Source organism: Hylaeus anthracinus, unplaced genomic scaffold (genome assembly GCF_026225885.1).
Source record: "Hylaeus anthracinus isolate JK02 unplaced genomic scaffold, UHH_iyHylAnth1.0_haploid 27361, whole genome shotgun sequence".
NCBI lineage: Eukaryota > Metazoa > Arthropoda > Insecta > Hymenoptera > Colletidae > Hylaeus > Hylaeus anthracinus.
Window position 1 is genome coordinate 86,124 of NW_026535166.1, and position 26,295 is coordinate 112,418.

Here is a 26,295-nt window from a genome sequence, read left to right on the forward strand (position 1 = left end):
GGACGTCGCACTATCGAAGCGTGGCGAAGTTCTACCGTGTCAGACAAGGTTTGGCTCGGTCGTATCGCGTATGAAGAGCCCCGTCTAGGTCCAGTCGGGTCTGTCGATATCCTATCGAAGTCCAGTGGGATACGTCTGCGTCGTATCTAGGCCGTAACATTCGTACGTTCGCCTTACCTATCCTCTCGAACTCTGAGGAGAGGCTACCTTCATCAGAATCGATAATAGGATCTAACATAGTAAAGTCTTCGTACACAATAATTCAACGACGATAGCGTAATACGACGTAACGATGCAACTTATAGTTCCTGAACAATTCAGACGTCTTAACAGTTCGACTGGCAGTTCGACAATTCCACCTGCAAACTATTCCTTCTAAGCATGGCGACTCCTGTCTATAGGGTGTCTTCGCATTTCCGCGACAATCTGGAGGTAAAAAATTCGAAACAGAAGTGACAAAGCCTTCCTCGGAAGTCCGGGCTACTAACGTTCGTATTTCTATCTGACGAAGTAAAGGGATCCCTCAATCCTCGAAAGAAAAAAAAAAAAGTCGGAAAGCACGACCCAGTTTCACCTAGCACGAGTGTAGGTCGCGTCTCTCTCCCTCTGAAGTTCGTATCGGATAAAAACGAACAAGTGTCGCAGGGTTGCACGATTGTCCGAGCTTAACGTTCTACAGATCGGACAAGTAAAATAGACACGGACACCTAGTTGAGATTCGGGTCAGCGGCGCAGGGGTTGCCCTGTTCTCTCCGAGCTACCTCCGAAAGCGAGATGAAAGCCGAAGTGGAACGAGGGCGAACGGCAAGGAGACAGCTTCGAAGGGACGACGGGTGGGAAGGGGGGGGGTGAGGTGGATGCCGGACAAATTATCCACCTACCCCGTCCCTTCTCAGCTTTCCAAACCATCCATCTATCCAGCCATCCTGCGGGAATCCCTCCCCGGGAACCCCACGCCCTAATAGCTGCCTATGGGGACGCGATGGGACTCCCGATGGACTGGACGAAATCTCGTACATTGTGCAATCCGGGCTCCTCTCTGGCCAACCTCCCTGCAACCCTCTTCCCCTCCGCGTCGTCCCTCTCGTTCTGTGCGGCTACGGCAGCGGGAGAGGGGTATATTCCTTCCAATTTGCCAGGGTTGTGCATTCGACGGGAGATCGAAAGATATTGGGGGAAGAAAATTTCTTTTTTCTTCCTCTCCTTTCACTTCTGGACCACCTACTCCTCCACCCCCCACACCCATCACCCGCGGCTATTCTACTTTTCCTTCCACGCCAGCGGACGCCAGTGATTCTCCGTGGTTGCACAGGTGAATCATTCCCATTGGCGGGGAATTCGGTCCTTTTCACGGTTTCGAACGAGGCTTGGTAAACACAATGCCCTTAATGAAGTAAAAGCTGCTTCTCCTTTATTTTCTGTCGTGATGGTGCTTTTTTTTAGGATACTTTTATTCGCACTTCTTGGAGGAGGATTTCATCGTTCGCATGTTTTTGGCTATGATTTTTTTAAATGACTGCGACGTGGGGGGAGGTATTGTAAGGTGGTGAGAAGATGGATAGTGATTGTTAACAGGGTAATGAGTATACTAAGACAGCTCACAAAAGGCGTGTATGGTACATATGAATTTTATTCTTGGCATATTTTTAGATATAATTTTTTTTAAATGACTGCGAAGTAGGGGGAGGTATAGTAAGGTGATAAAAAGATGGATAGTGGTTGTTAACAGGTAAATGAGTACACTATAGAATTCTATAGCGTAGTAAAAATTACAATATAGAGTTTTATAGCATAATCGAGGTTCTTGTTACTAGTAAAACCCACTAGCCAACTTTTCATGGTACATACACACATACAGTCAGTCCCCACAAGTATTCGTACCCTATACGTCTATTGAAAAAACTTGTTTAACTACAGGTTTGGTGTTTCCAAATAAATGTTTCATTAGAAACATGTACCTAAATAGATACTACACGATTATATACTCCTAATGAAAAATTTCTCTGGAAACATCAAATTCATTATTTAATATAGCTAATTTACCTACGATAAGATAGCACACAAAAAGTATGTACATACCAAATATAAGTTCTAAATATAGTATTTGTATTTTTAACGCGTTAACTAACGAACAACCTGCATTCAGCTCGTGCACTTCTCGATTCGGAAGGTATACTCGGGAACCAGGTCACGGATCTTATAAAATGTTACGAAGGAACGCGGTTTTTCCACGTTTCGTAACGAGCCACGAGATGGGGGCAAACCGAGCGGGAAAACAAGGTCACTACGTAAACGGGCCCGACGTAAACGCTTTCCTTTATGGGTAGAATTAAGCCGAGTTTACGTGCAATGTGTCAGAGTCCCTTTATACGACAGAGCGAACCCCGTAAACCCAACGGTCAAATAATTTCCCACGATATTGTACTCGTTACTTTCGTCAAAGTGCGATTTAAAGCGCATCGCGCGGTCCCATTGTCAATCTTTTTAGTCTTACAGGAATCTTTTTATTCCGGACGAACCATAGAATTTCGATTATCGTTTACGATATCAGAAACATCTACCGAAACTTCGTCAACGCGATCCAACTCAATGAAACGATTTTACAGGCGCGCCGGTTTCCCGAATAATTTACAGGCTGCTCCGAAACGGTGCGATCGGCGAAACGACCCAAGTTGCAATTCGACGCAACGAGGCTGTTAACTCAAATTAACACTGTTCGACGACACAAGTTGGCTGGAAGGGAGCAACGAAACGTTGCGAAACCGTGTCTCCGAGGTCGCTGTACGGCGCGGTGCTCGTGAAACGTGTCAAAAGGGAATCACGGAACGGGAAGCGGCAATGGCAACAACGGCCATCGTCGAAACTCTCGATGGAGTCGGGAGCAGAGGCAACAAGAGGGATCATTTGAGGAAGATGTAACACGAAACCGTCTACTCGCTACGGCTCATAAAACAGCGCGTTTTATGCTGATGGGGCCCCGCGTCTCGGAGACGTTGCCACGGAAGAAAAGGAGCGGAAAGAAAAGGACTCGTTCGGTAGGCGAGGGGTAGCACGGGACGGCGAACCGACGGAAGGAGGGTGGACGGTCGAGCAGGCGGACCAAGTGAAAAAAGAACGATATAGGCCGACGGGAGTCGTTCCTCTCGAGATGATTTTGGCATCGGAGCCAAATGCAAACGGCAGGTGTTATCCCTGCGAGATTGTTCGTTTTCACGAACGAATCTCGTTCGATCCTTCGCTCGTCGATCCGTTCTCCAGTCGCCAGCATTTCCCGCTCGATTGTCCTGGAACTGATCGGGAGGGAAATATGACCGTACGTGCGCCATTGGACCCCGTCGTTTGGCTGGCAACGAGCTTGCAATTTTAAAGCCGCCCGAAAATCCCCGTTCGTGCTGCCCATGCACGCCACGAACTACTTAGAGATCACGTTTCCCTGGCGGGGTCGCCAACGGAATCACTGTTACTGAAATTATCGCCGTCGGTGCTTCTCGAATACTCGGAACAGTTGTAACGGATATAAAATTCAATATTATGAGTAGACCGCGGATGCTTACGCGAACTTTTATCGATTTCTATACAGAACGAAGATCGAAAAGGAGGTGTGATTTATTTTCTACACGGTGTAATGTGTATATTATCGTTGATATTTTGTAGATTTTTGAGTTTTTGAACATTCTCATCGATTTCACAGTATTTCCATTTGATATAAATGGATAAACAGTGTAATTGTGAGATTCGTCGTACGCTTGGAATATATTTTCTGATTGGAAATATATTTTAATTTTGTTTAGAATTCAGGTGAGATGGTCAGGAGAATAATTTCACCGTCGACAAAAGGGACCGTCGTATGCTTGGAATATGTTTCATGATTGAAAATATTGGGTGAGCGTAAAAGTTCGTGCCCGATTACTTGTTGTAGTTTATTCCGAAATCGGCCACGAACTTTTGCGCTCATCCAATATATTTTAATTTCGCTTAGAGCTCGGGTGTGATGGTCGAAAGAATATTTTCACCGTCGACGATTCATCTACAAGTGCAGATATCCAACCAGCACGATTCAACTTGGTTCGATTGTACTTCCCACCGACGAACGCTATTCACCATCTAAGTGGCCATTAGCCCGGGTCACTGAACTCCATCCACGTTCAAATGGTTCTCACCTAGGATCGTCACTCTTCGCGCCGGTACATCAGCGTACAAACGACCAATTGTCGAATTGCGTCCACTTTCAGTTGATTCCTCTTCAATGGATCAACAGTCGCAATCCCTGCTGGAATCATTTAAGCAAGCTTCTTTAACATCGTGGCCATCGTCATCGAGTCATCGGGCTTCCCAAGCTTAACCCTCTAATACTTACGCTTCGTTTCGTATTTTTAAACAGACTTTAATTCTTGGATATTTACATATCCATGACGTCAACTTAATAAGAATGAATTTAATCGCCGGGGCATGTATTATTTTAACTCTAAACTTACCACGACATTTGTACACAGTTCTTATGTACAATAAATAAATTATGTACAATTGTGCCATGCGTGAAATATTTTTGCATTCAATTAAAAAAACATGTCTTTAAGGCTACAATAAAGTCTCTATAAATGCAGAAATATCTCTATCATAAATGCACTAGTTCGGCCCCGAGTTTGAGCATTTATGGAGACTTTACTGTAATCATTTGTGTCTGATCACGGTAGAAGTAGATACGAATAAAACAACCCTTTCTTAAGGGTCAAAAATAAATCCTTTATAACCTCGTACTAACATTATCGACAAATATTCGCCAAGCAAACCTACATTTGAAACTCGTCGTAAGTACCATCTTCCGAAAAGAACATCCGAAACGATCGACTTCCCGTAAAATAACTCTGCTCCGTTACAAAAAAAAAGCCCGAAAGGATTCCGCGTTTTAAGTCTTCTAAAACCTTCTCAACGCGTAAATAAAGCCGTGCCGCAAGACTTTTCAAGCGGTCCCGCGTATTAAACTCGCGAACATTCGCACTCTCGGCGGACGATGTAATCGCCGGACTGAAATTAATCACCTTTAACGGGGTCCGGCGCGGTTTAAAAACTCCTCGAAAACTGCCCGGTCATCCCGCGCCGACACTTAAGCGTTAACGTTCTTATTCGCCCGCGTTATTTCAGCCGCGTCGCCGGCGAAAAGGTTCGGGATTTCAGGTGGGTTTTATTCGTCGAGTTAATTGCGATCTATCTGCGCGAAGGCATCGAAATACAGAAAAAAAAAAAAAAGAAAACAGACCACGCTCCCCGGTAGGATGAAATTAAGTGGATTAGTACTCTAACGGCGAGCCGGCGGTAAACTGAAATAAATATGGTGCTCGCGAGGGTAGAGGGTGAATGTAATTATGCGACTAAGCACTTAGTAATTTCCGACGAAAAAAAAAAAAAGAAACGAAGGGAGCGAAATAAAAGAAGTCGGCGGAAGAAGAGGAGGAAACACGGGGAGTTAAAAGTTGGCGAGTATCTCGATCTCGTTACGAACTGATGCGGATACTTTTAGGCCGAGTTAGATGATCCAAACACGGTCTACGCTTCAACGAAATGCGTAAGAAATGTTGAAGTTAGTACGGGCGATTGCGTTGTGGCACTTTTCGACTTTGAGCAGAGGGTGGAATTAGATATAAAAATTTGTTAAAGGGCAGGTAAGCATAGGAAGAGAGAAAGGATGATAAACATACCGTTGAGAACTGCGATGATTAATTTTAAAACCAAAAGGTTTGATCGTTTATTTATTTATCACTAGACTGCGGATGCAAAATAAAATCTTCGCGAACGTCCCTACGAAAATTGAATGGAAGGATGGATTTATTCGGCACTTTTGGATGAGGGGAAATTTTCAAATATGAAATGTGCAAGGTCATGCCGTAATGTTTCGATAACAGAAAACGTTAAACTTGAAAATTGTCCAAATTTTCGTCTCCTTCGAAATACCTACAAAAATTGAACCTATTCATTTATTTTACCCTGCAAATATTATAATACGATCTTTACTGTCAATATTTTTTATACTATTGCCAACTTGTCTACATTCCGTAGTTTCTTGCACGTTCAAATTTCCGATAGATGCATAAAAATCCGCGGTCTGACAATAATTGTCTGGTACCTCGAATTTCACCCCGAGACCCACACCGCGATACCCCATCCTCGGGCTCTCGCAGAAAAAAAGTTTGCCCGGGCCGTTTCGTCCTCTAGGAACTATAAAAGCAAATTGGCCTCGCAACTTTTGTGTTCGCCGAACTAAACCGAAATAAATATGGCGCGCGGCCCGCGAAACGAGGGTGAACGTAATTATGCGACCGAGCACTTAGCGATTTCCAACGAGGAAGAAAAAGAAACAGAAAAAAAGGAGAAGAGGAGAGTTAAAAGTTAGCAAGTATCTCGATCTCATTACAAACCGATGCGGATACTTTTTGGGCAATCGTTTCGCCTTTCGTCGATTCCGTTCCCCCTCGACGCACAATTGAATACCATCGCCGGGGAGAAATAAATTCGCGATAGCGAAGGGAAATGAGGGACCGGAGCGGCGGGACACGGGGAGGGGCACAAAGGAACAAGGGCGAGCCGTTAAAAGTTGAAGACGCGTTTGCGCGGAACCGTTTCATTGTAATAGCCGAAGTTCTCGGCCGCCACGGGCTCGGGGTCTGGCCTTTATTATTTTATATTTCGCGGCACCGCGACGCTTCGAGATAACTGAAATTATCCGTACGTTTCAAAGTGAAACAACCATTAGCGAGCGACGCGAAACTTTAATTCCCGACGATACCGCGCCGATGCGGTCTTCTTGCCCGTCGGACTCCCTCGACGCGCCTAATTTCGATGAGATCCGTGCTCCTTCCTAATTTCTTCCGCCGCCGCGACCAGAGATAGCTGCGGTGGATGGAACGTAATCCGATTAACCATTTCGATAGGAATGTAAAAAAGGCCTCGAATGCAAAAGGGTTAATATTGTCTTGGGATACAATACAACTCATTCGTGTCTGACCATTTCTCGCCAATTCTACTTACGGATTTCGTTAACCCTTTGCACTCGAGAGGTGACTCTCAGTCACCATTAGGTTTCACGCAGCAAATCTACCATACCTAATGTTTCTTTATTTTTCATTTCTTCGGAGCTCGAAGCGTCGAAAGAATGATTGTCGACGAGGTAAAGGTGACCTTATTCTCAAATCTAGATAGCTTAAAATTCATGGCAATAGAATGTTAAGAAACATCTCGAGTTGCTGACAGGTACCAGAAAGAAAGGCCTCGAATGCAAAGGGCTAATATCTCAACGAAGCCTCGGACAATATTTTCGGATCGAAATTGTTATTTAAATTCTTACACTAATTCTGGGACACTCTGTATATGAACGACGCGGCGATCAACGTGTTAAAAGACGTCGAAACGCAAGAAGTCGATATCATTAATCGTAATGAACGATGTACGAGGCTTCTTCGTTTCGAGAATTCGTTCCCGGCATACCTCCAATAAAATTTCGTTGCGTTTCTCCCTCTACTTCATTCCACGGAGTTGTAATTGCGGTTTGCAGCGCTGGCATGCACTAATATTGCTTATTTCCAGCGTAAACCTCTCCAACGATAATGCCCCACATGTTTTCCATCGGATTTTGGCCGAGAGAACGTGCCAGCCGTACCAAAACATCGATTTCAATGATCCCCGAGAATCCATGCCGTAGCTGCGCGACTGCTATGGTCGGCGGCATTGTCTTGCTGGAAAATCCATTTTCTAGTAATCCAATGTACTCTTCGCTATTCGTTCGGGTTGTCGGAAAGGCTAGCGGTAGGAACCTTCCAGCTACCGAAGCTCCGTTTTAAAAAGTATTGGCATCGCGACGATCCTTTCGGCGAGCACGGTTTCTATCCGAGCCAAGGAAATTAAATTCTCGGCGAAATGTATTACATAGAGAAATCGCGTTGACGATTTATGTAAAAACAAACGCTAGACACGCGATTACCACATTGAACCTAAAAATCTAATAGTCTAAACATTGAAATTCCATCACACCAAACAACTACACCAACGAAGGAACTAGACGGTAGAATCGTAGCACCCACTGCTTCTTCGAGGTAGGTGTGATAAACAAGATGCTCCGTATGTTTTTATAAAATTTTATTTAGAGATAGATACGTCTATATATCAGTTTTAAGGGAAGGAAATAGAGCCCGAAACGAAAGATTGAACAAATACGTATACGTATAAAACTGTAAATATAGGTGCAGTCGCCTGAAGACTAAATCACTGAAGTCAAGCGCAAACGAAACAGAATTCCTGAATAAAATAGTATAATTATTTATAAGAATAAATATTATGTTTCTCTATATTATTGTTTTTGAGTTATTATTAAGACTTGTTAAATTTAATATATATTTTATACATTCAGAGGTTATTTACTTAAGAAACTCATAACGTAAAACATATATTAGACCTACATAGTAATAAGAACCAAATGTACAACTTGAACCATGCAATGATTGTAAAATATTGCAAAAAGAAAGGAGTGCAATACCCACTTTAATAAAAACCCAAACACTGCTTCCACGTCTCAATGAAAAACTTCAAACCGTCCACTGGTCCTCGAACCCAAGAGGTCACAGGGTTCAAAGCCCACGTATCTGCGGTATCTGGGAAACTTACGCTAATTGTATCCGTATTTCGTGCACCAGTACAATAGATTTTCAGGTCGAAACGCATTCCCCCGTGAACCTGAGTGTCCCGATCGCTAATGGTTCGCCGGGGTTGGATGGTCCAGTGATTAATTGTGTCAGCCATGATTACATTACAGAGGACGCAGATCCACTATATTATATACGATCGTGCATGCGTGTATCCCGCGGGCCGGTCGGTTACACGTGCGTCGAACGCATTCGTGCGTGCTAGGTGGGAGATGCGTTTGTACCTAGGTATCAGTCTGTAACTAACCGGTCCTAACAGGGAAACGCGTCGGGAAAACGTTTGACGACATCGTGGAACTGCGAAGTGTGCATGCATATTGCAGGATCGCCGGGTCCCCGACAAGGCGACGCTACGCGGCGGTTTTCCTGGCCGCGTTGAAACTTTCATGGCGTCGCGTTTGGATAGTCGAAGTCAAAGGGTTAAGTCTGAAATAAGCGAAACGAACTTCGAGGGTGATCGAGGTGGGATCGAGGAAATCACGAGCGATGTTCCGTTTTTGGAACGAGGCTCTTTTACTCGCGTCGGGAATAAATTTTGCACCGACTAGAAAATAAAAAATATAGACTATACATCGATCGTTTTCAATTCAGAAATTTTTTCCTCGAGGAAGAATTAATCTACTGTTTCTTGAACGACGAAGGTGGCCGTCTCCCGTTGAACTACTAACTTACAAGGGAACATATCCAATTGTCACGCGACGATTTTGATATGAAATTTATGCGGTAGGTAGCTCTCGAAAAAATATTTGACACGTATTTTTTTTTTATCGGCAATTGTTTATATCGAAGGGGTGAAAACAGCGTCTAAAGTTGCGGGTGAAAACCATGTTTATTCAAATATCTTGACAAACTAGAGGACCAAGAACAAACATTTTGTTTTTAAGATTGAAAATCTTTTTATTTTCGAACAGCCGAAATTCGTGTCACGTTATGTGATGAAAAATGCTGTGAGGCGATGAAATGGGTGGGTAGTAACAGAATAAATATGTCCCGTTTCACAGCTTGAAAAGTGGAAGGGAAATGCGATGAAGATAGAGAACCACAGCAAATAAAGAAAAAGACGCACAGTATGATATTTCAGCGATCTTGCGGGACAAAACTTACGTGGTCCAATATTTCGCCAACTATTAGGTCGTCTACACACGAAGCTACTCAAAACAAACGTAATTGATCGGTGACTGAAATACATGTATGTGTTTGGGTGGTCCCTAACAACATATCAAAAATGCGACTTTACAGTATCTTCTGCAACGTTTGGCGTCTAAAATGACTGGCCTAACTGCTGATTGGGCGGAGTATCGCGGGATCTAGTTCACGGTGGCTCGTCCGTGGCTCACGGATAATATTAAACGTAGCGCGGTACCGATGCTGAAAGCGGCGAGGATCGATGAGGTAAAGGAGTATCGCAGACATCGCGGGACCAGAGTTGATTAACTTGGCGAAACTCGAGAGACCTTCGATACGATCTTTATCGTGTACCGTGAAGAACTACCGTCCGTAATTAATTATACAGAGTTTCGCGAAAGTTTTCTCATTTTTTCCTTGAAAAGATTTCCCCTCCCTCCGTGCACGGAGGACGAACGTCGGCTCAATAGACTCACAGCCGGGGCGAACGGCTAAATTTCGACGAGTCCCGATCGCGGACCGTCGCGTTCCAACTAATTTACCGGCGCAATTAACCGAGCTCCGTTTTGTTCGCGGCGAGACCAACCAGCCGCCAAAGTTCCGCGAAAAGAACGGATTTGAAATTTCGCGTTCACTTGCCAATCGAGTTACGAGATTAAAGGCGCCGATACCGAACGCTTTCGAAGTTCTCTTATGGAAAATTACTGTGTTTTTTTATTGGATTAACTCATTGAGTCGATAGAGCGACACTGACTCACAATTTCCTTTGCGAAAATGTCAGATTGTGCTTCGTTTTTGGAATATTTTCTTCGTCAACAAAAGGGATCGTCGTATGCTTGGAATATATTTCACGATTGAAAATACAGGATGCTTGAAAATATATTTTTGTGTGGTTTTTCGTGAATAATTCAAAAACGAAACAACAACCGACATTTTTGCAAAAGAAGTTGCGGTTCAGAATTCTTACGCTAATTCTGGGACACCCTGTATATCAAAGTCAGAACCCATTTTTACACATGTTCCTATAAGTTTCATTTATAATTTGGCCAAAGGCAATCAGAAATATTCACTGAAACATATATGCTCTGTTATGGTCGAAACGGTTGCAAGATTATTCTCCTTACCCAAAGATTCTCCCTGCAGTCGAGACACCCTAAAAATCCTAAGTATCTTATGATCTCGTGAATCTCGTTATCCGTGCAAACGAGAAACTAAATGCTTAGTCCCGAAAAATCCCTAAAAATCGATCCCTTAAGTAGATTTCCTATCCCAATCGTTTCATCGCATCCTCTGACCTATAAACCAGCCTAGAACCCCTATAAACCAGCTCTGTCTCTTAATTACAGGGTAATGGACGCAATGCTCCGTGCAAGCACGAAGATCGCAGGTGTTAAGTACGGATGCAAGGAGAAACGAGGGACAGGACACGGCCCATTGGCCGCGCGGCGGCAAAAGATGGGAAAGTAACGAAGAGGAGGAGCAATAATACGGGGAACCTTGGAAAACGGCCAAAGTTCCAGCGGCGATGTTATAGTCGTTACGAGGAACGTCTCAGACGTACGTCGTGCGAATGAACACTTTATTCTCCGGCATTGTGGACGCGTACATGCGCCTCGTCTCGATGCGAAGGCACAGTCAGCTTTTATAGGCTACGAAGAAATCGATGAGCAGCGCGAGAGACTGTTCCGCTCTTCGTTGATCGCCGTCGACGCAACCCTCTCGCCTCTATCCCCCGTGCAAAGTGGATATGAAGAGTATCTTGTCATTCGGGCACAACTTGTAATTCCCCTCGCCCTGTACATACAAAATTTCCATAAAATGGTTACTCCTTTTATTCGTGCGCGATGCTGTTTGCCTAAAATAACGAAAAAACTTGTCGTAGCCTATTTGCGTGCTTTTTAATTCCAATATTTCTGGAGTTTATTCTCATTGTCGTTAATCGTCTACTTAGGACGATATTTTCCTAATTGTACCAGTCAGAACAAAACTCAAACAGAAAGTATCGACGACGATACATTTTCTACAATAAAATTCTTAAATTATTATTTCATTACGATTTTTAATAAAAAAAAAAAAAAAAGTAGCAATTGATACAATTACAGTTGCAATTAGTTTTGTCAGGTATCATTTTACCCGAACGCAGTGCCGCCGTAAAATGTTGAATTTTTAAAAAGAGAACCCGGTGCGTTACCGTGGTCGCGCGAGCAGCGATCCCGGCGAGTTACAGATAGACGGGTGGAAAAGTGTCTGTTCGGCTTTTCAGCGGAGAATCAACGAACGCGCGCCAAGCCATCCGCTTTAATTCGATCCTACAAGCGACGCCGACGTAGGAACGACACGACGAATTTGTCGAATCGCGAACAAGCACACGCAAAGAGGGGGAGGATTGCGGGAGGAAGAGATGATACGAGGGAAAATGTGCGAGCCCGCGGCCGGGACGTTGCTCTCGCTTTTAATTTACGAGTCGAAAACGACGAAAAACGGAGCAAGAGGGTTCGGGACGCGCGACAGACGAGGGGTGCACGGCTAGAAAAGGACAACGGCACGCGTAAGCTCGTCCACGGTGACGTGGCTGGCGGTAGGGACGAGGGATGGAAAAAGGAGAAGAAAGGACAAGGAGCCGTGGCAGTCGAAGCATACGAGAGAAGCTTCGAGAAACGTCGGTATTATCATAATAATGGCTGAAGCCATCATCTTTCCCGTGTCTGCTCCCTGGCCTCCTCGCTCCTCGTCCGTCCGCCAAACCCCGTCGCAGCTTCTCGAGGTTCTTTCTCCTCGAGGGTGCTTCGGGAAGCACGTCCTAATAGCGCTCGCGTTTTGTACATTTACAAATTTAAAATGATAATTTCGCCGTGGGTGTGGCGTGCCTTTGGGTCATTTGCGCCCTTTCACGACCGCCGCCGTTCTCTTATTTTCTCCGCCCTCAGTGGCGGGTGTTACGGTAACTACACCCGTGGCTCGATTATGCGAGCCGCGGTACGAAAAGAAACAAAAAAAAAAAAAAAAGAAAGAAAAGAACCCACGACGAGATACTTTCGCCGGACGTTTGTCAGATGTCGCCCGCAGATGCGTCCCGCGATTACGGCGAACGAGCGTTATCGCATTTCGAGCATGAAGAGATTCAGAAAGCAGAGATGGGCGAAATATTTACCTAGTACGTCGAGTGACGAATACACGGGGTGAAGTACTATCTTTCGTTTCTTTTGATCGCATGTATTAAAGTTATGTATTAAATTGTATTTTATGTAATCGAATAAATAGTCGTGCATTTGGTTTTATTCGTTACCCACTTTTCGAATAAAATAATAACCCAGTTCTGTCTGGCTGCGTCCATATATGCGTTTTGATCAAATCTGCGTTAGGAATGAACACGTGGGATACTCGAAACGTGTAACGTATACTAAGTGTACACCTCGTCTCTGATGCGAATATTACTTCACTTACCAACAATTCCCAGTCAGTATCGTTCACGAGAACCAAGATTCCTGGTCGCCTGTACACATAACAGATTACATTAGTAAGGTATGCAGTATATTTATGTACTGGTTTATAACGTTACAATGTAGTAATTAACTAGCCTTCTTGTTTGAACTTTAAATTATCACAGTTTTCCCGGTATTTTCGGTCAAACGAATAGCCATCTAGCGGTGAACGCCCCGAACTATTTTCCGGAGTTTGATCAGCGCCTCTATCGGGAAAACCCTCAAGTTTGTCCTCGATAGTTCCTATTTGTACTGCTAGATGGCGCTTTTAATAACGTTTTACCGACCTACGATATACATTCATAATAATGACGAATTCTATTTTATTAAGTTTATATAAGTAAAATTGTAGTTATATTAGAGATATTGCAACAATAAAATTGGCATAGGAAATCATTCTTTTTTCTACCATTGTCGGTAATTATATTATAGTGGTGGCATCTAACGTCGAAAATGGGAACTATCTTCGCTAGTAATTAAAGAGCAGATAATTATCGCTGCATTACATAACTACTCATAAAAATGATAAATTTGACATACTAGCTAATATATTGTAGCGTTATAAACCACAGAATCGTATCAGCCATTCATTTATGAAAAAAAGAATAATTTACTAAAACGATATCTGTGGCGCCATCTTACAGAAACAATAAGAACTATATTTACTACAAACTTGGGCCTTTTCCCACCGATGGCGCCACTAAAACCCGCTCACAAAGCGGCTCAGTGAGCGGTGACCTTCCCGGAGTTATCCATTGTGTTTGTAGTGCTACACACGTGTCATTGTAAACTTTACGCGTATCTATCACGAAATCTTTCCGGTGTATCATTCATTCTTAATTAAAATGCTTACAGCACCGGTATAGAACTATCGAATGAATTTGCTTACTTACACAGTATTTCCTTGCATAAAGAGTTCCAGTCGCTCTTTCAGAAGGTTATCTTTTATCCAGAAGAGCAGCCTCTGTATCGTCCCTATAACATTTCACGTAGCATATTAAGAAATCCGATCGACAAGCATTCGTCAAACTTACATTCATTGCCAGGTAAGTTCACGTCGTGCGTTTTCTTCTTGTCGAAAAGTAGTTCCGCCCCGCCCCTGAAATTATTTAGCGGGTAATTTATTCAACTCGGTACAACGTTACAAAAAGTTGGGTTATGTATAGTTTTCATGTTACCCAAACTCAATGGTCACGGGAATTCCACTTATCTCGGAAGACATGTTATTTTAATTACGTCTGAGAATGTTACTCTGTAAAATGATGAGCTATCAGCGGCTAATTACAGTAAACAAACGTTCACCGCGCATAGAAACAAATGTGTCGATTCCACGTTCCTTCGATTCAGCTGGCCAGTAGTGTACGATGTACGAGTCGCACGCATTAATTTTCAATGCTTGGAATTTGTTTAAAAAAGCTATCTCGTTCAGAGCATTCCGATGTTTCTTTTTTTCAAATTCTCATTCCGTTTTGCAAGAGCATGCGCACAAGTCACAATAATCGACAAACCGTATTTCTACTTGTCGTTGAATAAAAAGTAACACGTCTTTTGCGAAACTGTAAAGCGTATGTCACAAATACATTAGCAGTATTTAAAATGAAAATAAATAATGACTCAAATAGATATTACGAACGAATATGTAACGTGAAGCTTAGAGCAAGTGCCCTTCGTATTCGTCTCGCAATACATCCCTGTAGATTCGCGGGTCATTAGTCTTGCAAAAATTATACATAAAATTGTGACATAAACGTTGCGTTTTCGTGTATAATAATTCTATGAGATATGATAATTATTATTTAATCGTCTTACGAAAACGTTACGCATATTTAAGTAAATGTACGATCAAAGAGAGTTATAAAAGGTGAACGTTGCTAACGCACTGAAATGCAGGTGCCATCAGCGGCAGCCGTAATGGCGGTCATCGAAAAAGTGTGATAGCACGCGTTAAATACCCAAAACATCGAATAGTGCGCAGTCAATGCGCATTTGCGTGATTTCGAGGTCCTCGTAAGCGTAAAGTCTCGGCATAATTTTAATATTCATAGAATTCGATATCAACTTGCACGATGTCAGAAGAAAACGAACATACTTCGGAAGAAACCGATACAGAAATGAATTCGAGAAATCACACTAATGAACAATCGAAGAGTGGAGTAAGCATGTTAAACAATGAAACAGAAGAGCCTATGTTGGACGACGAAGAAATGCCGACGTATCTCAGTTTATCGAGTCCGTCGGGGCGCGAAGGCAGAAGTGTCAATAATACAAAAGAACAGGACAGAATACCTATGGAGGAGGACCATAGTCGAAGTCCTTATCCCAGTGACGATCAAGGGGGTGGCAGTATCTATGTATTATCTTCAGGGGAAGAAAGTACTCAACCTTATGGTGAAGATGAAGACGAATATGCAGATAGCGATGGTAAGTAAGGAACAAAAATGTTTGACGATGATACGATATTTGATATCCTAATTGCTACTGTAATCATAGATATGTATGAGATGGAGCTTGAAAATAAACATAGAAATGTAATCTTAGATGATGAAGACGATGAGGATGAGGACGATGAGGAGGATGATGAACGACATGCTTTAAGAGAGATGTACAATGATGAAGATATCAATACAGAGTACGATCAAGATTGTTTCGATAGAGCTTCTGATGATTTTGTTTTAAACAACAGATTAAAGCAGCATCACAAAGAGAGAAGTTTGTCGTTGCAAGACTTGAGTTTCAGTAAAGACAATGTTCTGTATAATAAGAAGAGGCATAGTGTTAATGTCACGCATAAAAAACTATCAACGCCAAAGTTTCAACATGTTGAAAGCAAAGTAAAACAATATATAAGAGACATAAAAGAACAAAATAGAAAATCCATAGAAAAGCGTATCAGAGACCAAGAATATATATCGAGTAAACATTATAAGGATAACAAAAGTAAGAAGTATATTTATTTTATTAGAATTTGGGTATTTATCGAAAGATAAAATTGTACTATCTTCCATACATCTGAATGTCCAAATTCTAAAGTAATTAATAAATCCTGAATTATAAACAATTTTTGTTTTCTTTTTATAGACAATGACACTGATCCCTTAAAGCCAATGGTAACTACCAAAGTCATAAAAGACTACGCGGAAAAGGCTATTAAGAATTTGCAACGCGAAGAAAATGAAGATTGTAATCCAGTTTATAGGACGACGCAAATAGGAGAAAACGGTGACACTACGAAAATTGATATTAAAATAATAGACAGCCAATATATACATATTCGAAAGGACACTGAACCAAACAAGTGCAGTGACATTCATCATGAGAAACGTATACAAAGCTACGACGAAAAGTTAGAAAAACAAAATGGTTCTGTAGATGTTAAAGAGCATCGTATTGAATTACAAAATACTTCTAACGAGAATGTTAGATTTAATAAAGTAGATCAACCTTCTTTAGTTAATGGTCATCAACAAACACCTACACTTTTCAATTTACGTACATTGAGCTATGAAGAATATATGGATAATGCTTTCAATGCCACCCAAAAGGTATTAACTGAACAAAGACGCAAGGTTCAGGAAAACGCTAACGAATCTGAAACATACAATGAAGTAGAGATGGTGAGCGCGCCAGATACCAGTAATACGAGCTGTTCACTGAAAATCGAGAATGTGGAAAGTATCAGATCAGCAGAGGAAGAATCAGCAAATATAAATGTCGCAAAAGAAAGTGCAACAGTGGGAACAAATGCAGATTGTACCGAAGTAATTCTACTTAAAGCTCAACTTTCGCAAAGAGACGCTCAATTCGATCAGTTACGAAAAGCTTATCAAAAAGCATTAGAAGAAAATATGAAAATGAAAGTAGAAATAGATATTGTAAAAAAGTCGTTAGCAAAGTATGAAAATGAACATAAGACATGCAAAATGAAAGTAGCGTCTGTGCAAACCGAAACTACCGTGGAACCTATGATTAATCCAAAAATAATTACAACTACAGGAGACACAAGTAATAAAGTATCTACTAGTAGCGTTGCATCAACGATAAGTTCTATTGATCATTGGGCAGACAGCGCTTGTAGTCCAGCTATATCTATTGAACCACCCAATGTGACATCAATTTTAAATTCCGACGATAGCATAGTACTCACCGATGGTACTCCAAGGAAATTACCACATCCATTGTCCCGAGCATTCATTACTTCGTCTCGAATATTGCAGACTCTTTCGAACATAACGCAAAATAAAGCAAAAGTTGAAAGCCCTCTAGCAAGGAATCCCAAGAAACGAACAAACGAAAATTTAACAAACCAACCAATAAATTTAGACTTTAATTCTCCAATTCAAGCTTCAAATTCCAAAAAACGAAAAGCGACGGATATGCTCGGTACTTCTACTTCGAATCAGCCATATAAAATACCTCATACAAACAACGAATCAGAGAAGAAAAATAATCCTGATGCAGCTGATGTAGAAGTTAATTATTCAGAGGTACAAACAAATGAAAAAACAGAGCAATCGCAAAATAGATCTGGTTATAAAAATATCGATAGTAGTTCAATATCTATGGAAAATCAAGTAGATGAAACTAACGGCCAAGATGACAGTGTAAAATGTTTCTTATACAGGGAACATGAAAATAGCGTAAAAAGAAGTTTCTTAATTCAAGCAGAAGAACCATCAAAGGATAAATCAGACGACGAGAAGAATCATATCCAAGAATGTGGTCCATATTTATTGGGTAACCTTGAAGTAAGAATGTCTGAAATCAATGGCACAATTAGCGTTTGGGGTAAAGAAATAGGTGACGAATCTGTAAGTGATAACGAAGATGACATAGAAGTGTCTATGAAATCGACTGAAAACAAATTGTGTTCTTGCTGGCAAAAATCACCACAAACTAGATTTAATGGCAACTCGATTGTGTGTTCGACTAACAAAAAGTCAAAGAACCCGTTTAAATTTAACAGATCTCAAGTTTCTCAATGTCATTACAGTTTGTCGCCAAGTACAGCAAAATCGCATGTTCTAGTTAACGATGCAAATGATAAAAAATATGCAAGTAGTCCTTTCACACCGAATGCGTGTACTTATTCTTGCGGAGAATACGATTCCACGAAACAACGCAAAGAATGTCAGACATGTAAAAGTACTATACGTTCACAAGAGAAATTACATTCCTGTAGTGCACATCATACAGAATTCTTAGAGAAAGAATGTCACTGCGGATCATATCATGAAACACGGACACGCAACGATTGTCCTAATCATAGTAAAGATAAGTGTCATCGCATCAAAGGAATTCGGAGGAATTCGTGCAAAAGTACATTTACACCCGATTCAAATGGGCACTTGGACGAAAATATAACGAATACCTCTACCGAAATAAATGAAGTATTTTGCAAGTACAATAAAATGTGTCGAAACTCTCCTCAAAATATAACTGATAATAACCCGCAGCCACCAAACTGTTGCAATACTCTTACGAGTACCTCTTACACGCGTAAATCTTCTTTAAACAATACACACGATCACGATAGCTCGGAAGGACAAACATGTAGTCATTCTCCTTCTCACGAAGGCGAGGACGATCTTCTAATTCCACACAAGCGATCTAATGAAACACCTGAAGTAAGATAATGCAAAATAATTGTCGATCTATCTAATAAATGCATTAGAAATTTGGTATATCGCTCTAATACTTGTTTTGTGTACGCAGACGAGACAACGAAGATTAAGCGGCAGGAAGGTGCGAGGAATTCTTATGGATCTCTTAAGAGGATGTGGAGATTGTCGCAGCACTAGTGACAATGGTGCAAATAAAAGTAGTTTCCAGCACAAAGGGTCATCGTCGTATATACCAAACGTTCCTCAAATTAAGATTTCTCCTTGTACACTCGAGCCAGCATGTTCGAGTTCAAAGCAATGCAACGACAAGTAACTTATTTTGTTAATATTATCATTAAAGTATGGCGTGGGGAATAAATTTGTATTATTTGTATAATTCATTACTTACAGATGCTGTCATGCATATGCACGAAGGATCGAATCTCAACTGGAAGAGTTCCGTATGGAAATGGAAAGAGTACGATCGCGCTCGGACGCTATCCTCGATATGCTCAATATGCTTCACTCTGTTGATACAAACTAATGGAACTAATATTACTTTTAAATAAGTGCTTTTTTTCTTGTACAGGTCATTAATTTTAATTTTCTTAAATCAAGATGTGCGAACTATCGTGAAGCTTTCTTATTTACTTCTTCGACTTCATTGCATATAAAAATTACATGATCAATTTATTAAATAAAGTACATATACGTCGAAAAACTAAATTATTACATTTCATCACACGCATTGCTCTTTTTATGTTATAACAGATCAGTTGCGTCTGAAAATTTTTATGATTTTCATACCGTGGAAAATAATATTTACCATTTTTTAAAGAGTTTATCGATAATGGAATGATCACAAAAACCCAGACAATTTTTGTTACATTCTAGTTGGGCAATATAATTTATACGAGTTTACAATGAGATTGATCGACTTCCTGTCAGTGGTTGCAGTCGCAAGAATCAAATCCTGGCCCAGCCTCGCCAGGCAAGACACCAGGCGGTACCTCTCCTTGACCCTTGAAGATGTTGCTATAAGATGTTTTCAAATAATTTACGTGACCCTGCAATGACCTTATACGGCCTTGAGCCTGTTCAAACGCCTCGTTTAGATTGTTTATTTGGCCTTGCATCTTCTGCCGAATCTATAAATCGCAACGTAACGTATGAGCTGCATTTAACATTCATAAAGTAAATAAAACTTTCAACAACGATTTACTTCATCTCTATCTTTTTGCGCAGCTCGCGCGGTAGCTCTGCATTGTGCCAATTGTCTTTCCATTTCCGCGATTTGGCCTTGCATCGATCTTCTTATAGTTTCACATCGTTCTTTCGTCCTTGCCACCTGTCTCGCTGAATCTTCTCGAACCTGTTAAGTAAACAACGCATTAAAACTACTTTATTCCACACAAGGATAGAGAACAATAACGTACTTGATCCAGCATCGCCGTTAATTGAGTAACTTCGTGCATCTTCTCGTCGATGCGTTTCTGTAACTGGGCCTCGTGTTCCTCAAATCTGGCAAGTGTATTTTTCATACGTTCATTTTCATGCCGTAACTCAGAGTTTCTTCTTTCCAATTCGTCGAACCGCCCCGATCCAGTGCCCCTTTCATCCTGTAAATAATACGCAGGGGTAATGTTTCGAATGTCTGATCATTCTGAAGGACAACTGCGAAGACAGTAACCTGGATCGCTTGGTACTCGCTACGCAAAACGTCCAACTGGTTTTGCAAAGTTTGCATTTTATCTTTGCATCCTATAAGCTCCCGTGAGAGATCCTCGCAGTTTCTCTCTGCGACCAGGCGCATTTGTTGCGCTTCCTGTAGCTTCACTTGTGTTTGTTTCAAAAGATCAGGTAACGGGGCAAGCTCGGCAAGCTTCTCTTGGAATTGATTCTATACGAAAAACAGCAAAATGTCTATGCGCCAACAGACATACACATGTAATTGATTACACACTTTAACTCGACCGATTTCTAACGTCACATTCTCGTTCATTCGAGCGTTATCCATCTCCATGAGATCGAGTTGTCGGCGTTGCTCTTCCACTTGTTGTTGCGCCTATTTGTTTTAATGGTCATTTTTATATGTACCTATGTAGAAACTTTCAGAAACTATGTATTGATAACGGAAACCTGTAAATATTTATTACGATAATCCTCGAGCTGAGCAGATTGATCTTGAATCAAAGATCGTAATTCTTCGAGTTCGTCTTGGGCTTCCCGAAAACGTTGTTTAACCACGATCAATTGTTGCTCCTGTTCGACCATTTGCTCCTTAAAACCTGTCGTTAAATTGACAATGTAGATCACCGAAATTTATGTTTGACAAAATTCAAGATAATCACCTTCGTATTTGTCTTTTTCGGATTCGATCGCTTTCAAACGTTCTTGAGCGTCTATCAGTTTGATGTCTAATTTTTCTTTCTCTTCGATGGCTTCGCGTGTTTGCTGCTTCATTTTTTCTGCGTCTGCTCTTAGACACGAAACCTCGCATAGTTTGTTTTTGTAATCATCCTGAAGGCGTGCGTATTGCTCGCGAAGATCACGTAACTGTTGCTGAGGACACGTGCTAGCGCCCTTTTATTAAATAGCTAGTTTAATAATTGTTTAACGCGCGTTAAACTTCCTGCTGAAGTTCAATCTTACCATAGGTGCATTTGTACAAGGACCAGTACAAGTTGAGGAAGGCGCAGGTGGCATCTGTATATGATTTAAAATATATCAATTTATAAGGGATCGAAAACCCTAGAGTAAAAGAAAATGTGAACAGAAGGATGTCAAAGTTGTACGTGATAAATGTCTACATTATACTGTACATAATTTAATAAGAGTCGTTACATTTAATTAGCAGTGATTGTGTAAAATCTTATATGAAATAATCATATTTTAAATGTGGCCTATGGACTTTCAATGATAAATTACGTACAGAATAATGTTACATTTTGTACGGATTAAAAAAAAAAGACGAAATCGTTATAAAAATATGTTTATTTCATACAAAATTTTTGATATTTAACATTTCTTCAACGTGATTCAAGGTTCAAATAGAATAGTTACTATCGATCCCGATCTCCAGTGGCATGACAATTTTTATAACAAATGGTGTACCGATCAACTAACCCGTTGCGTAGGTTGACGCAACGAAGGTGATCAAGATATTGTTCGGATACCTTGACAAGAGGTACGGGAGGTGGCGGTAGGATTGGTACAGGTGGTACGTAAGGTGGTGAACCCGACGATGAAATCATAGGTGGAGGAGGACAGCAACCACATGGCGCACAGGGACCGGTGCATTTCAGCAACTTGCGTTGTTGCTCCAGTTGCTGACGTTCTCGCTGCACGTTAGCAAGTTCTATCTGCATGTTGCGTACTTCGCATTCTATATTGCCCAGCTGTTGTTCCTAGAATTGTTGTCAACGCATAAGTATGTAAAATTGGAGCAAAACTCAGTTATGAGTAATTATGTAACCAAGTTGCCCAGCTACCAGTTACATAATTACTCATAATTGCTTAGAGCAACAAGCGTGTCCCTGCGACTCGTTCATTAAGACTCAATTATGTTTTGTAGATGTACTATCTGTTTGGTGTTGGTGCCATAGGATGCAAGTTGGTTCTCCAGTTCCGCGGGACACGTCCCTCTCGGAGGTGGACACGGCTGGCATGGCGGCTTAACAGCGGCTGGACTGCGACAACACATTCCGTCGACTTGCGAAGAAGCACTGCTCTCGGTACAAGCTTTTGTTCTTGACGCGCCACCCGCGAGTCTAGGTGAATCTGTGAACATTAACGATGAAGTGTCACATTCTTGTAAAATCCGTCACTTGCTGTTATGGAAACGGAATGTCTTTTGACGTGGCTCACCTCCGCTAGATAAAAATGCTTGACTATTCTGATTCACTGAAAAACGATTAACAGAGCTTTATTTTTACTGTTTAGGATTGAGGACTCGTTGTCCAATTGAATGGATATGTACCGCATACGGAATTGCCTCGCGGTGACAAACTGTCAGCGAATGGTGGCTGAAGGCAACACTTGCACGGACAGTAATCGTCGTCCTGCTGCACCGTAGTGGTGTACGAATACGAACGAAAAGGAGACGGGCTTGATGTTGGAGAGGTAATTCCACCTGGACAAGTGTAACAACAAGGACTGGTGATCTGTTGACTCAAGCAAGCTACTTGACGACTCAATTCCGAATTCTCCTTCACGACTATTCTCATTTCAGCCTGTAGTCCGCATACCTTCCTCTGCAGGCTCTCGACAGCAGAGTCTTTCTCCAGTAATGCTTCTTCTAATTTATATCTATGTACCAAACACATTAACTTCTATCACAGACACGAGATCATTTGACTTATGTCAACATGATTAATTTTGTCAACGATAAGGGCTGCGTGATCGTTGTTAGGGAAACGTAATTGATTTTCATATTTTCTTTTCATGAACCATCTATTATTTCGTACGAGATATCGGGTGTTCAGGATAAAGACTCTTACTTGCCGCCTTCGAGTTGCGCATTCTCTATTACGAGTTTCTCTTGCATGGTTAACGATTCCGTTAATTTTCCAGTTAGATTCTGGAGCGATCTGTCCTTGCCTCTCTTTTTGCTGTCTGCTACGACAATTTTTGGAATTTCATCTTCCGTATATCCACAAACGATTACTCTTGGAAGTCTAATTACACGATAGCAAATAAAATATAACTTGCATAAAGAGGATAGCATTCATGCAACACGAATATTGACGTTGATCACGTACTTGTCTTCCGGATAATCAATTTGAGGTAGATCAAAAACATCTTCCGGCCTTTCCTTCGACACTCCTATATCTCTTTTACTGGGTACTTTCCTGAAAGGATCTGCATCTTTAATACCAATTTCCACTTCTTCTTCAGCAATAACCTGCAACCCAGTTGATTACATTCAACGTGCCAGCAATGTTTCCTTGAAATTTTGTACTTACTTGATTTCATTTTAAAACTGTATAATATCATGGTAACACTCCTCATAATATTATCGTTTATTGCATGATAAAATTGATTATTTTCTTACTACCGAAAAGAACCATGAAAAATACTTGAAAAGACAAATCGACTAATAGTATTTACTTCGTGCTTTACTCGTTTTAACAGTTAGTATGTACCCCGCTAGGTTTCGAGTGCGGATACGGTAGCATGTCGAACATTTTCGAAAAGGTGACGCTAGAGAAATCGGACAAGCCCAGCGAACGTTGCACCTTCCTGGTTATCTCCTCGAATTCTGCCAGCTTCGACATGATTTCATTCTGCTTCGACTGAATCGCCATTGTGTCCTCCGCCGTTAAATCCTTTTTCTATAAAACGACACAACGATAGCAAATAAACGAAACACCTGGAAGTTAAACGAGTGTCGAGATATATTTTAGAAGGCATTACCACGGTGAGCTGAGATATTTCAAGTTTTAATGTTTCAATCTCTTTCGCCAGCACAGCGCAACGTTCGTCTGCTTTCTTCAGTTCTTCCTGTACAGCGGAGTCTGTCAAAGGAGATGAGCTCAACACGGATTCCACTCTACCACCAGGCTTGATCGGGACACCTGGATAAAAAATACGTTAATCGAATTAATTTTAAGTAATTAATCATTGTATACTAAAAGAAACTATTTCTCTCAGGTAAATTTTGATCCATTATGTATTATAATTCTGTTACAAGGGGTGCACCTTCACCAACACCAGGCGGAAGCGGATATTCTGGAGGCTGGCCTTCTTCAAACTTCTCTGTAGCCCCATCATCGACTTCATCTACCGCTGCATTGTCCTCTTCTTCTGGTACAGTTTCCTCTGGCGTGTCACCCTCGACATCTTCAAACTCTTCTTCAGCAACTTCTTCTAACGCTTCTCCCTCGTTTTCAGCCATGCTGAAATGAAATTAATTTAGCGACGAAATAACTGCCGACACATAACTGAAAATTAAATGTATTTTACGTCGATAATGTCACTTCTACTGTACTTGGTCTTCCCTTCTTTTCAGATTCCTTTGGCCTTTCAACGTTTGGGTCCTCCTTGATATTTTCCGCTTTATTTTTGTAATCGTCGGTTTCATAAACCTACCAAACGTTCAAAATTAATTTCTGAATTAATTTCACAATTTAATACCAAAATCGCACCCGTTTAAGAATGTGCGGTTCAAGGTCCGTCCGTTGTCGCAAATGCAGCGAATCTGTGAGGTTCTTAGAATTCTGAACCTTTTCCGACGCGAATGGAAAAACGTGCCCCTCTTGATAGCATTCGACTGTTATCGAGAATACTTCTGGTAAATTCAAGGGTTTCTTGAGGTCGAACAAAGATTCCAATGAACCAAAGACATCCCTCTTCAAGGACGACTCGTTGCAGTTTGCGTTCTTCTTTTGCGACTTCGGCCCGTAGCGTTGCAAACGACGACGCTTCAAATCGTAAGAGCTTCTCGTTGTGATAGGAAAGCTGTCGAGTTCGCGAGCATAAAGAGACGTAGGTGAACTTCCTGGAGAACGGGATATGTTCAACGTACACGGTCGCCGCTTCTGAAATAAAAAAATTTAAAAAAAAAAAGATACAAAAATCAATACAAGTAGTATAACAATTCTTTTTTTAATGTTTAACGTATTTAGGTTTATGAAAGGACTTGAAGTACTCCACGATGTTCGTGGACTTGTAATAACAAAAGTACAAGGACGAGACTGATAAGGATATGATTAAATGTACCTGGCGAACAACAAAATTCGATCACCTTCTTATTTTCCTAACTACTAGTCAAATTCCAATTACTTAAAAACATCTAAAAAATGGTTAATATTTTACCTTCATTATTTTACCTTCGAAACAACACCGTTGCTTCACTCAGTAACGCAGCTTCTTTTAAAAGAATCGTAAGTTAGGAAACGACACGATCCCCTTCCCTGGTTTACTCAGTGAAGAATCGGCACTGATATCAAATAGGGTCGAACGATTTCTTAGTTTTTCAAAAATGCCTTTTTTATGTAATTTTCGTAGATGTCAAAACTGCAATAGATAATATGTTTGATGTGTTAACAGTCGTCGAAATTAGGAGGAAGTCGAGGAAAGATTTTTTTTTTATACCGATCGTGACACTTACTCGGGAGAACCATCAATTTCTTCGAATAAGGATCTGAAGCATGCGTCTTTTATTTTTATGTTAACATAGCTACATATTCGATTTATCGTTTATATTCATGACATGTAGATAATTTAAATACTTTAATCCTTACAATGATTTATGTTGAAATTACGAAACGATATAACAGTTACATACATCGTCGATAAGTTATTGCATTTTTTCATTTGATTAAAAAATATACAATAATATTTTACTTGTGAATGAAATAACATGCTTTTTTTACTTAAACCCTGTAACAATACATT

The 26,295-nt window shown here is 41.1% G+C and overlaps 3 protein-coding genes and 1 long non-coding RNA gene across 8 annotated transcripts; 2 read left to right on the forward strand and 2 right to left on the reverse strand.

Moving 5' to 3' along the window:
- Nucleotides 1-9,499: 9,499 nt before the first annotated feature.
- LOC128893344 (ubiquitin-related modifier 1-like) lies at nucleotides 9,500-15,178 on the reverse strand. Its single transcript, XM_054154246.1, has 5 exons — nucleotides 14,476-15,178; nucleotides 14,332-14,396; nucleotides 14,191-14,272; nucleotides 13,260-13,308; nucleotides 9,500-11,609 (listed from the first exon to the last, which is right to left on the reverse strand). The coding sequence occupies exons 1-5, from the start codon at nucleotides 14,517-14,519 to the stop codon at nucleotides 11,541-11,543; spliced, it is 309 nt and encodes a 102-aa protein (XP_054010221.1). The 5' UTR covers nucleotides 14,520-15,178; the 3' UTR covers nucleotides 9,500-11,540.
- Nucleotides 14,037-19,623, forward strand: LOC128893339 (probable serine/threonine-protein kinase kinX). 3 transcript variants are annotated; one of them, XM_054154234.1, is made up of 6 exons: nucleotides 14,037-14,343; nucleotides 15,343-15,718; nucleotides 15,788-16,234; nucleotides 16,376-18,921; nucleotides 19,010-19,227; nucleotides 19,309-19,623. In XM_054154234.1, the coding sequence occupies exons 2-6, from the start codon at nucleotides 15,364-15,366 to the stop codon at nucleotides 19,439-19,441; spliced, it is 3,699 nt and encodes a 1,232-aa protein (XP_054010209.1). In that variant the 5' UTR covers nucleotides 14,037-14,343; nucleotides 15,343-15,363; the 3' UTR covers nucleotides 19,442-19,623. The 3 variants fall into 3 exon arrangements, with proteins under 3 accessions (XP_054010209.1, XP_054010208.1, XP_054010210.1); XM_054154233.1 differs by lacking the exon at nucleotides 14,037-14,343 and having other exon boundaries at nucleotides 15,188-15,718; XM_054154235.1 differs by lacking the exon at nucleotides 14,037-14,343 and having other exon boundaries at nucleotides 15,188-15,718; nucleotides 15,836-16,234.
- Nucleotides 19,624-19,755: 132 nt separating this feature from the next.
- On the reverse strand, nucleotides 19,756-26,126 carry LOC128893345 (uncharacterized). The gene is made up of 20 exons (XM_054154247.1): nucleotides 25,714-26,126; nucleotides 25,044-25,433; nucleotides 24,862-24,983; nucleotides 24,598-24,794; nucleotides 24,313-24,473; nucleotides 24,042-24,230; nucleotides 23,658-23,800; nucleotides 23,397-23,573; nucleotides 22,877-23,205; nucleotides 22,765-22,800; nucleotides 22,478-22,677; nucleotides 22,074-22,304; nucleotides 21,550-21,603; nucleotides 21,249-21,480; nucleotides 21,037-21,185; nucleotides 20,861-20,962; nucleotides 20,588-20,797; nucleotides 20,334-20,516; nucleotides 20,120-20,269; nucleotides 19,756-20,045 (listed from the first exon to the last, which is right to left on the reverse strand). The coding sequence occupies exons 1-20, from the start codon at nucleotides 25,717-25,719 to the stop codon at nucleotides 19,842-19,844; spliced, it is 3,465 nt and encodes a 1,154-aa protein (XP_054010222.1). The 5' UTR covers nucleotides 25,720-26,126; the 3' UTR covers nucleotides 19,756-19,841.
- LOC128893346 (uncharacterized) lies at nucleotides 22,003-24,869 on the forward strand. 3 transcript variants are annotated; one of them, XR_008461310.1, is made up of 6 exons: nucleotides 22,015-22,084; nucleotides 22,154-22,327; nucleotides 22,472-22,631; nucleotides 22,840-23,019; nucleotides 24,364-24,508; nucleotides 24,590-24,869. It is a non-coding gene; the product is annotated as an uncharacterized LOC128893346 (long non-coding RNA). The 3 variants fall into 3 exon arrangements; XR_008461311.1 differs by having other exon boundaries at nucleotides 22,003-22,084; nucleotides 22,154-22,671; XR_008461309.1 differs by having other exon boundaries at nucleotides 22,011-22,084; nucleotides 22,154-22,631.
- Nucleotides 26,127-26,295: the final 169 nt, after the last annotated feature.